This window comes from Pinus tabuliformis, chromosome 4_1, assembly GCF_031772625.1.
Source record: "Pinus tabuliformis cultivar Carrire ecotype Pingquan chromosome 4_1, CPIR1, whole genome shotgun sequence".
NCBI lineage: Eukaryota > Viridiplantae > Streptophyta > Pinopsida > Pinales > Pinaceae > Pinus > Pinus tabuliformis.
Genome location: NC_142303.1, coordinates 809,667,026 through 809,679,364, shown reverse-complemented (window position 1 = coordinate 809,679,364; position 12,339 = coordinate 809,667,026). Strand labels below are relative to the sequence as shown.

General features: G+C 39.2%; 1 protein-coding gene across 2 annotated transcripts in view; it reads left to right on the top strand.

Moving 5' to 3' along the window:
* LOC149178696 (uncharacterized) overlaps positions 1 to 12,339 on the top strand; it is a 163,004-nt gene that overhangs the window by 66,309 nt on the left and 84,356 nt on the right. For both annotated transcript variants that reach the window (XM_089423702.1, XM_089423703.1), the window contains 4 exons: positions 4,587 to 4,699; positions 4,924 to 5,070; positions 5,175 to 5,248; positions 5,462 to 5,580. In XM_089423702.1, coding sequence (XP_089279828.1) covers positions 4,693 to 4,699; positions 4,924 to 5,070; positions 5,175 to 5,248; positions 5,462 to 5,580 — 347 coding nt within the window. In that variant the 5' untranslated portion in view covers positions 4,587 to 4,692. The remainder of the gene's footprint in view (positions 1 to 4,586; positions 4,700 to 4,923; positions 5,071 to 5,174; positions 5,249 to 5,461; positions 5,581 to 12,339) is intronic.

The window sequence follows — 12,339 nt, the reverse complement described above, 5'->3', positions numbered from 1 at the left end:
CCAATTGTTGTGGTGTCAACCTTATAGGTTTTTTGGAAGGCTAGGGGTAACAACACTTCCATCTTTATAGTTGTGACTGGTATGCTTCCTGGTTGCCATAATTTTGCTTTCCATTTTTCTTGCTATCCTGAATGCCTTCTCTAATGAATTAGGTTCCCAAAGGCGAACATCATGTTGGATATTATCCTTTAAAGTCCCTATGAACACATCAATCCTATGCTCCTCTGGAATATTTTTTACCCTTATGTTCAATTTTTGGAACTCCTTAATGTGCTCCATTATTGAACCCTTTTGTTTGAGACTTATTAATTGGCTAAAAAAAGTGTTGCTTTTTGTATCCTCATAATGTGCTGTCAATTCTTCCGTAAAAATTTCCCAAGTGATAATTTGTTTATGAGAGCAAAGCCATTGATACCATACAAACTGATTTGGTTCCAAATATAAAGTTGTAATACGTACTTTTTGTGTCTTTTGCACATTATTCAGATCGAAAAATTGTTCCATCTGTAATATCCATGTTGCGGGATCTTTGCCATCAAACTTCCTCATATCGATTTTTGGAATATGGTGGGTCTTCGATCCAACATTAGAGTCTATGGAATCATGATTAACATTTCTTTTGTTCTCATCATGAGTTTCCTTTACTACCCTTTCACCATTAGTGACCATTTCTTGTAGCAACTTATTCATATTTATCTTCAATTCTTCCATCTTAGCATCCATGCCATCAATTTTAGCATCCATGCCATTCATCTTAGCTTCCATGCCATCCATCTTAGCTTCTACGCCTTTCTTTAAACAATCCATCTTAGCTTCTACACCTTTCCTTAAACCATCCATATTAGCTTCTACATCTTTCCTTAAACCATCCATTTTAGATTCTGGTGCTTTTTGTGCAAGTGACACTTGTTGCACTTGGTCTCGTAATTTTGATATATCATGTTGCATTTCTTCCTCTTCTTCAGGAGTCATGCTAGAGCTTTGAGGTTGCTTACTAGGTGTTTGCATTTCTTTCCTCGGGGCATCAATTACCGATAATAATGCTTTACTATGCCCTTTGAATTCCTTCAAACTAATTTTTCAAACAAAGTTTATGCAAAAATTTAAAAAAAACTACACACCTTTTTTCACTTTGTAGAAACTTGATATTGAATCTGATGTATCTCTGCAATTTCAGATCATCCAGTTCTGAAATTGCGATTTGTAGTAGCCCTCTGTGTCCTCTTTCCAATGCCACCAGTCTGATCCAAATTGGATTCTCCAAGGAAGAGTTATGCACAATCTCCCAAGATGACCTGATTATAGACCTTTCCAGAAGAGCGAACTTGTATGAAGCACCACGTGTCACTGTTTCAACCGTTGGCTCTGAAAAATATATACAAGAAACTACAGTCCGTTCTCTTTCTGTACCTTCTTACAAAATTTGAATCCGATGCTCAGAGAGAAAGTTATGACGATTTTCCCCAGGTCACCTGTTTGGAATGTAATTCAGGAGTCTGCAAAAAGACCAACTTCCTCAGATCATATCTCCGCAAATATAGCGTGAAAAGCTTTGAAATTCGGACCCGAGCTTCAGTGCGATTTCATCTCAAATGGTTTTTTTTTTTTTTTTTTCGCTTCTGAAACGTCGCAGAAAAAAAGTTATAGCGAAAATTCCACGATGACCTTTTTGGAGCAGCGAAATCCTAGAATCCAAAGCTCTGATACCAAATGTTATGAAACTAGCTCACAAAAAGATAGAAAAGAGAGATCAACGCCTTAGAATTCAGCTTCTTCGAGGGGGCAACCTCCTTTACATTACACAAATGAACAAATCTTGAATGATTCAAATGACAAAACCTCCTTTCTATATATAGGAGTCTAAGGAGTTACAATATAACCCAGCTGACCTAACAATAATAATATAAAGCCACAAAAATAACAATAGAGGGATTCTATGGGGCACAATAATAAAAATATGGGGACAATAGGGGCACAACGCTATTAATAAGGGATACAACTACAATAGTAATGGGGTAATCACTAGTATTATAGGGACCTAACAAATAACTAGGTGATGGCCATAATAAGTGAGGTAAAGCTCATGCTAGGCTTTTTCCCATTTGCTAATTGGTATGTCCCAACCATTCTTTTGCATTTTGATATACTTTTTATGTTATTTTGTGGCCATTTTATGCTCTTTCTTTTTCTTTCAGCTACATCAACCTCTGAGGGCAAAGTTTCACGCCCTTCCTAGGTATGAGGTTGTATGGGTGCCAAATCCCAGAGAACCAAAGGTTAGTTGAACCCGAGGAATGGATGTGAGATAAGGGCTTGTAATGTATGATGGAAAGTGGTAGGTATGAAATATGGATAGATGGAACTGTGCTATCTCAATCAGGGCTTCCCAAGTAGTGCCCCTCCTATACCCATTAACCCGTTAGGGGAGGTCCCACTAGACTAGGGTTGAAGATTAACACCCCATTTAAGGTGAGGGAACAAGATTACGGTCAAATCCCCTCTTTGTTCCAGGTCACACCATAATCCATATCAAATGCCCCAATACAAACAAGCATAAGCACTTGATTGCAAAATGAATAAAGTGCCTTTTGATTGGAAGCCCACCTTTGTCCATGTGCTCTTGCTGGATGGGTGAGAAGAATATAGCTGATGCAGGTGGCGGAGATATAATGGCACGCCATCAACTAGTGGTGGTTGTTAGGGCCTGCATGGCTAACTAATTGGATGTGAAGAATACGAGAAAAGTTTTATCCTATAGTGTTACCCATTTTGGTGGGTAACAATTCCTTTTTAATTAAATTGATTAATTAAAAAAATGTCATATGAACAAGTGTCATGAAGTGAGTTATGGTTTTTTGGGCATGTGGGTATTGATAAGCCATGGTATTGGCCCATGGTGTTGTAACAAAGCCTTACAGATTAAGAATCTCCATGGGCCAATGCCATAGTTTATCAAATTGGGAATAAATCTCCATGGTTAAGAATTTGGTTCCATATTTTTTTAAATGTATAAATGTTTAACATAATCATTGACTAATTCTTTGCTATTTATATATTGATTAATTATATGTTAAACTCTAAATCATTGATTAATTCTTTATATGATTAATAATAATAATAATAGCTTAAAACAAGTTATAATTTAATTAGTTTTTAAAATTCTTTTTAATGTTAGCAACATAAGATGTATTATGAAACAAGTGTTTTGATGTTTATTATGGATTGATGCCTATCTGCATTTACCAGCCATTTAATTCATATAGGTGTACTAGTATATATACATAATGTTTTCCATTTCCTAATTTTTAGGGGGTCACATTTTCAGCGGGTCCCGCTTCCCCGTACGGTGTAACTCAGGTCTGGACTTCTTAATTTATGAAGTTTGTTTTTGCTTTACACAATTTTTATCTGGTAGATCTGATGTCAACATGAATCCTGATTTTTAAAATCATTTGGCCCTTAAACATGGATCAGATAACTTGTTAAAATGACAAGCTCCGATTGTCAAAAGATTTATAATACCAAGTTTGATTCAGCACAAAGGAAAATGACTAGTAGAAACACCTATTCAAAACCTTACTGATTTTTTTTATCAAAAAATATAGGGTTATCAAGTCTTCAGTTCTTTCTTTTGGATTTGCTCCTTTTTGTTTCTTAGGTGATGTGTTTGTATTTTACCGCTGCGAGGCTCTGCTTATGTTTTTTTCTACAAAAATCAAGCTTCATTGCAACAGAAGGCATGTTATCAATGATCATCTTAGAGATTTTCTGTAATTTGGTGCCCAACCGTGATATCTAGATTTTTTTTCAGAAAAGAGAAGAAATAGAGTAATCATATTTGAAAAGCATAAAATTACAACGAAGTTATTCAAACCCTCTATTAAGCTATATGCATAAATTCCATAATGTCAAAATATTAGTACAAGTATCAGGCTCAAGATTGGGCACATCCGTTCCCCATCTTTTTTGGTCTACAATAACCCTAAGATCTATATAACGTCTGAATAGTTGTATTACTTCGGCCCGCGAACCACCTAAAGATGAAGGTGCCGAACAGCAAGCGGCAAGCTGCACCTTTGGTTTGTAGAGAGAACCCACGATGCCTTCCTCCAGCACCAAGAACCAGCTATCAATAGATCCACCTGTGTGTCTGTTGAGGGCATTTCCGCCATTCCGCCATTCAGGCACCTGCAGTTGCAGAGCCATTGCTCACCTACCTCGGCACAACCAAAAATCAGCCATGATATCTAGATTTATCCCAAGCATTCCATAAGCACAAATTTTCTAGCTGGAGAATCAGCCTGGGTGTTCATCTAGAGGGTGCCCATTTTTTAATCACTAATGGTTAACTGCTATAGCAGTCCACAAATGCCCATTAGGACAATTTTTTGCTAAATAGTCGCAGTCAATTGAAAACATCAGATCAAAGGTCCCCGTTTATGTGGCAGCATCTAATATTTGGTTTGGAGTCTTTGGACTACTGTACAGAAATAGGCATTCAGTTACAATGGCAACCGTTTTGAGTTTTATTTCAAATAGTTTGATTGTTTAATTGAAGATTACTGACTCTTCCCCATCGACTGCAGGTTTCAAAGAACTCAACCTGTGTACATATCAAAAGATTTGCAAGTTTGATAGAGCTAAGAAGCACCCTAAAAATTGGTATTAATTTTTGTAAATTTCAGAGTAATCATGGATGGTATGAATCTTCTCACTGTCTTCATGTTATAAATTTGTGTGCCTTTTCAATAATATCTTGATCTTGATTCTAAACACAAGATGATAGCTCATCATAATGTTCAAATGTGTAAAATTTTATTAATGGATTGCTTCAGAGCACACAATTTATTGTTAATGTGCATCTTCCAGCCTCCATTTTAAAAAATGTTAAGGATATTGTTTACAATCTTGATTCTGGAATAGGTGATGACGGACCGATGGAGGAAACTATCTTGGTTGCTGATGACCTTATGTTGGGACCCCCATCACCCCTTATTCCGCCTGATATTGCATCTCATGTTCTTGAAGGTGTTGAGCTTTGTGATGGTATATTGAAGAAACTTTTCCTTTGTAAGTGTAACTATCCTTTAACAAATTTCATGGCATTCAGATGCTTTGTTGTTCTTTAGTGGGCTTATGCTTGGTATCATGAAGTCAAACATCACCCATTTCAGGTTTGCAGGTACATGATATTGAACCCTTCTGTCAAGATGAGCTTGCTCTATATCGACGTTGTGCAGAAGAAAGGGTGGGTGTCCCGATTACAACGAGTAATTCTTTTCTCCTATTTGATCCTTATGAACCACTTTCTTATCTTCTTGCAACGGGGATGCAGTGCTTGAAACATTATTGTCACCATTTGTAGGTGCTAAAAGGTTCAGTAGATACTTAAATATTGAAGGTTTTTCTAGTTTGAAACTTTGATCTTACTATTGATTCCATTGTATGCTATTCCCTGCAGGATAAGGAACTCAGGGGTCGCATCCAAGAAAGTGAAAGAAAATTAGGGCAGTTGATGCCTGAGGAGCATGCAAAGGAGCGATCTGTTCAACTTCAATCAGAGGTTACAGTGTTGGAAAGGTGTGTAAAATACACATTTATCAAGCGACAAATCATATTTTTTTAGGACAGGCCTTGGTTGGTTAGAACTTATAAGTGAGAAGCCTTTGGTGGTTTTTGATTCTGAAATTCAGTTAGGTAAGATGGATGAGATAAGATAATTTTATTTATGTCCAACAAATGAACACAAAGGTAGGTCAATGGGACTAAGGAGTACCACTAGTGTAATAGCAATTGGGAGGGCTGCAGCAACTCCTAAACCCAAGCTAACAATAATAAGTTAAGATATAAAGATCAAATGTGCAAGGAAATGAGAGGAATAGTGAGAACATCAACAGGAAGAGCATGTTAGGGAGAGTTGAATTTGGAGGCCGACATTGGAAGAGAAGGGGGGTGGGGAGTGAGTCTCCTCCTCTAAGTTCTCAATCACTGTAAAGGGCTTGATGCACTCTTTGACAAGGTAGTCTAGAGAACAACTGGGACTGAAGGTGGCCTGCTGTGCAATCCTAGGTAGGATCCTAGGGTGTGCACCAATGTGAAAAGCCCCACCACTCCTGCTCAAGGTTGAGGGTGGGAAGAAACTCTGAATCAATGACTATTTGCTTAGTGAAGCACGAGGATTAGTACTCCAAATAAAGGGAATTTGGAATTTGTCTCTCTTTATTTCTAGGATCTCTTAGCTAGCACCATTGTCTCTGCATTGTCTGCTAGCACTGTGACACTGGACCTGAGGCTTGGGACTAAAGCTCCTCAAAAGTCTCTTTGTAGAAAGATGCTCCATCGGGGGCAGGGGGGTTTTGTGGTCAAGAAGAGGTCTAGGTCCGCACTGATCTGGTAGCCAAAGAAGTTTGAACCTTTGACTAGTGTTTCTTTCCCATAGTGGCTTGAGCCTTGGATAACAGGTAAGAAGGAAGTGGTGCTCTTGGAAGTCTAGATAGGGAGGACCATGCGAAATCAATCATCTAAAGCTAAGAGTCTCCCTGATAAAAAGAGCTAGATACCTATAATTTGGCTACCAAAAAAAAGTAGATAGGGATGCATGTGAATTTGACAAGGGTAGTAGAACCTCTCCTATAGCTCATAGTAAATGTGGAATATGAATATGAGATGATCCTTTGACTTGATTTCGTGCAGGTGGTATAGTTGATAGATCTTGTTGAGATGAAGATAATGATTTGTTTCGAATCAAAGCTGATGGAACCCACTCTAAATTGGCCAAGAGGGATCCGAAGGACATGTATCCAGTGCCTGCATGTATATGTTGGTTGAACATTGAGGCCATCTCACAGTTGCAGGAAGTGCTTTGGTAGAAGGCCACCTCTTGGGCCAAGGCCCTCTAGAGTTGAAGTCCACATGACTTGAATATACTATCTATAGATGTTCTCATGGATATCATATTTAGGGCTTGCTTATATGACAAGAGGTGGCTCAACACATCTAGAGAATTCTCACAAGGGGAAGGTGGTTATAGAGATGGCCATTGATTAAAGTAATATGGAGACCTGTGAAAACAAGCATCAAGCCCATCCAAATGGGCCAATAGAGGCAAGGACTCCAAGGAGAAAAGAGCAAGATAGGTATCAAGCCAAGATTCCAGAGTTTATGAAGGAAGGGGATGAGTTTGAAAATGGCCTCTAGGAATAGAGGATGTGTCCTAACTCGGCTTGGAGGATGGACTAGGGGATCATCACTGAATTAAGTGTTATAACATAAGAGACTACACTCTCATTCTGAGCTCAAGCAACACAAAGCAGGTTGGTTCCCAGATCTTTTAGTCAGGGTGTGTGCATGCATGTGTGTAGGGACAAGAAGAGGGAGGGAGGGAGAGAATAGAATAACATAGAATTTTATTAAAATGTCATTAAGGCCAATTGGCCTTTGAGAGGAAACAACTTACATCCAATGTACATTTCATTCTACAAATGAAAGAAAAAAAGAAATTTATGAAGGGGGTAATATCCAATGTGATAATGCAAATAAGTTTTGTGCTACTCATTTGAATTTGATCCCAAGAGCAGGTTACCTAATCTGGTTGTGTTTGCTTTCAGTTTCAGCTGCTTGTCTTTAATGGGCATTATTTTTTGCAGCTCTCTTTTCATGCCTTATACATGGCTCTCCTGATGGGAGATGATTCAAACTCTTTTATCCTGGCTACTAGTGTTGCTTAGTTGCTGGTACTAGACTGCAATTTGCAACCAACAAGGACTTCATTTTGGCTGGAACCTATTTGAATGAGGTTGTCTTTAATAGGTTTTGGAGGAGAATGCACACATTGTCGCATCACAAACAAAGTATCACAATCTATATATTTGCATTATGTTTGAATTGTTAGTTTGCATTGGAGTGGGATTCTATTTAATAGGTTTTGGAGGAGAATGTAGAAATTGTCACATCTACAAATAAAAGATCACAAAACTTGAAAATTATATAGGTAGAGTTGTGTGTGTGCAATACTACAATTATGAGTATTAACTGAGTATTGAATGAAGAACATTTTGGGAAGGAGATTCAATAGAAGGTACAAAAGAAGTTGGGAGGAAGCCACAAAATTAAGGACTAGTTACTAAATCGAATTTCCGCAGTGCAAGAGATTGAGGTTGCCCCATATAGAACACATGTACGCGACCCTTAATATGAGAGGGCCAGCCTTAGAGAAAAGTTCACTATAGATAAGTATCCATATGCGTGGAAGCCTCCATTCTCCAAATCATTTCATGCATCTTCTTGTTGGGCATTTGATATACATAACATAAATAGGAGCAACAATTGTAGGCCAATATTCTTCTTTCTAAAGAAACCGACCTCTTCTATTGTAATGAATTGTGCAAATGTGATATCATCATATCTATTGAGCTCTTTGAAAAGGTTGAATCTTTTCTATGTTGATTCACTTCTTTAGAAGCTACTTTATGTTGTTTTCAACTTTTTCTTTGATGATATTTGTATATAAGTTAATTTTATGATTTATGATTAATTAAATGATGGCAATTAATGGTCATTGGTAACTAAAGATATTTGATAGATACATGATATTTCTTGCATAACCATTAGCATAGACTTGAGAAATAATGGTTGGTAAATACTAGAAATACTCGTGTACTGTTCCTTGTTCTTGGGGTAGGTTGTTTTGTCTCTTCGATGGAAATGGATTCTCCTGGATGGAAATGGATATTTTGGTTACCTCTTTGTGTTTCTGTGTAAACTTGACTTGGGCCAACATCACTAACATTATTATTATCATAGTAAATATATAATAATATTTATTTTGGGGTGTCAATGAAAAGTCACAACCCCTTTCCATTGTTTATTATATATTGGGTCTCGCACCATTTTAAGTATTTATTTTTCATTAGGGAGATTTGAGTACAATTTTATATATGCTTTTAAGAGTATATCTATGGGTCTTCCATGCGTTGTGTGGAGCTATAAACATTGAATCCTAAGTTAAAACATAAAATCCAATACGACATTTGGATTAAGAACCACAGACTTAAAGTTTTTCTAGTTTTGATTGTCAGTATTTAGACCTTTGTTAAGTAAAATATTTGCGTAGTCAAAATTTTTCAAGTTTTGTTTGAATTTGATGGGTATATTCAGGTACATTATCTAAACTTTTCAGTCATTTTTTGATTGAATATTATCTGCCCTAAACATAACCTATAACTTGCACAACAATAATGTAAGTTCTACTTGGTACACAATTGATATCAATAAAGGCTTTGTTGCTCCTCTTTTCACCGAGAGTTGACCGCAGATCAAACCCTGCAGGTTGATTAAGATTTGACTGTGGAAGTGCAGGACCAAATTTCAGCCCTTTGGCCAGCTACTGCAGGCCAAAATTCAGCCCTTTGACCAAGCTATGAATTGTGAGCAGATTATTGTCTTTATCTCTCGTTTGATTTGGCATTTAATGTGGTCAATAGTGGACCTTTTGACTGGAATTCGCTGATGTACAAATTGGATGAATTGAACAATCTCTCACAAGGAAAGCTTACCAGGTTTTCCCCCTTGTGGGGTTTTGTCCCAAGAAAATTTTGGGGTCTCTTGTTTCATTGTCTAATTGTGATCCTTGCTACTCTATTGTGCTTAATGGTTGGAATTTTCTTTTGTGTAATTGCTTGATGGTTTAAATGCTCTAAGAAGTAAAAAATGTATCATTGGAAATAGTCATCTGGAAGAAAATTGCTCTAGTTTACCTTGCAACTAGAAAATCAACAAGAAGGAGGCAGTTAATATGCTGACCCAATCTCCATGGTCTAGTTATGGAAATGGGGTCCAAATTTCTCGCTTTCTTTTACTCTCGAGAAACTCAAACGAATGATACCATTGCATTCATCTCGTCAAGGCAATTATGATGATATAAATTTTGCTCTGATCCAACTCCTAGATCCAAAGATATGGCCATTTAAAGATTAACCACTCAGTTAGAGCCATCTCACCAAGATGCCATGTGGCGCCCTTGTCGTGGTCCCCATTTAATGCCCTAATTTTTCGCCATTAACTAGACAGTTAATTTAACCTAAATTTTCCAATTTAGTTGCAAATACATACCTAGATATCCTGTTTGAAGTCGATTCCAGACTATTGTTGCTCCCGCCCCTCCTACCAAACTGACCGGGTCCTCCCAGCCTATCTGTGATCAACTTATTGTTGAAGTTTCTAAGTTTCCTTAGTTAGAAACCCTTCATGCACTTTATCTGATTTATTCCTACCTACTTGTTATTTTTCCTGAACAAGTTATTTACAAAGTAAATACTGAAAATAAACACCAGTGCATGCTCAACATATTACAGATCAACAACTAAAAGAAACAAGAACAAACACACTATATGACACCATTATTTTTGGACTAATGTCCCCGGAAAAACCCAATGCAGGAAAACCGATGCAGCTATCTAAGGGTTTTCTTATTAAGCAATATCAGAGTACAATCTAGGTGCTGAAAATGGCCTACCCAACAGAGAATTTCCTTAGCAGTAATACCTCTCGGTTTCTAACAAATCTACTGGTTGAAACCCTGGATAATCCTTCCGACAGCTACTTAGCACCAATCTGCCCCAAAAACCCCAGTGTCTGCCCAATTTGGACTGCATCAGCCTCTCCTAGCCTAGCGTTGGCATTGCGTCAGCCTATCTTGGCCTGCGTCAGCCCCAGGAGGCCTTGTGTCAGCTCTCTGAGCCTCTGCGTCAGCTGCGCTGGCCCCTCTGGTGCTCTGCGTAGCACTTAGCTACCTCTGCGTGGCCCTGCGTGAGCACTGGCTGCTCCTGCATCTCTCTCTTTGGCTGCTCTGCTGCTATCTCAACACTATCTCTGCCTCTCTGTACTCAATGCCCCTCAGTTGCTCTCTCGATCACTGATTCTATCTCTCTTAGCAAACCTCGCTTTAGAGAATAGAATGATTGATCACTTTGGTGTCTTCTCCCAGTGACCCTCAAGCCTCCTCTTATACTTTTCCTGTTGACATCTCAACGTTCGAGATTAAGTCCCTAATCAACGACTAAGATTAGTTCTGGCTTGATCCATGTCTTTTGGACCACTCTAACACAGATTCATATCAATACACATTAATATTTTATTTTCTCTAAGTTTAGACTTAGGGACTCCATTAAAAATATTAATTATTTTAATATCTCTTGATCTGTTTAGAATTTGCCCAAACCCTTTCTGGGTATTAGAGATCTCATGTGCCCCAACCTCTCCACCAAATTTCGTGGCTAGAGCACATCCGATGCTACCCCAAATCAACACTCCCTCTTAGCGAGGACTGTGCTCTAGCAATACTCCTCACTGAGTATTACTCTGATCATCTGGCATCGGTACTTGTGCTGATGCTAGGCCTTCCTGCCCAACATCCTTTGCACTACTGCATCCTGTACTGTTGCCCATGGTTCTGTCACTGCCACTGCTGCATCTGTACGACAACTCCCTCTACATCTGTGCTGTTGCTGGTCCTTCCTCCCAGCACTGCATCTGCACTGCACCTCCTCTCATCATGTTGCATCGTGCTGCCCACTGCTGCACTGCAACTTAGTTACTGAGAAGTAAGTAATTGATCTCCCAACTGACCTCCCTGTTGGGCTAGAAACACCCACTGATGCTGAAGCTCCCTCTATCGCTGACAAGTGCTCCCTCTCTCTGACTTCTGCGCCGCTGCAACAACTCCTTGCATCTCGCACCATTGCACACCTCTCTGTGCCTTTCTGCACTAGTGCAACACTCCTGTGCTTCTCACACTGTTGTAGCCTACTAGCTCTATGCTGTCTCGAGACTCTTGCATTGTAGTTCTCTTTGCCGCTCCATCCTCATCCGTCTCTACCCACATTTGCCAGTCCTGCTACTCCTCTTCGGGGCTCCCGTAGCAAGGTTTAATCCAAGAGGCTGGGTACCTCGAGGATCCTACTCCTCAACGCCTGTAGTTTGCCATCTCGCACCTCCCTGCATCTCGCACCGTTGCACACCTCTCTGTGCCTTTCTGCACTGATGAAACACTCCTGTGTCTCTCGCACTGCTGCAACCTGCTAGCTCTACGCTGTTTCGGGACTCCTGCACTGTAGCTCTCTCTGGCGCTCCATCCCCATCCGTCTCTACCCACATCAGCTAGTCCTGCTACTCCTCTTCGGGGCTCCTGTAGCAAGGTCTAATCGAAGAGGCTGGGTACCTCGAGGATCCTGCCCCTCATCGCCTGTAATATCACTAACTACAGCTCGATGTCTCCCCACTTTCGCTCAAGTGGTGTGTGTGCACCCATGGCACAATCATCGTCTGTCAACACTTCCTTCT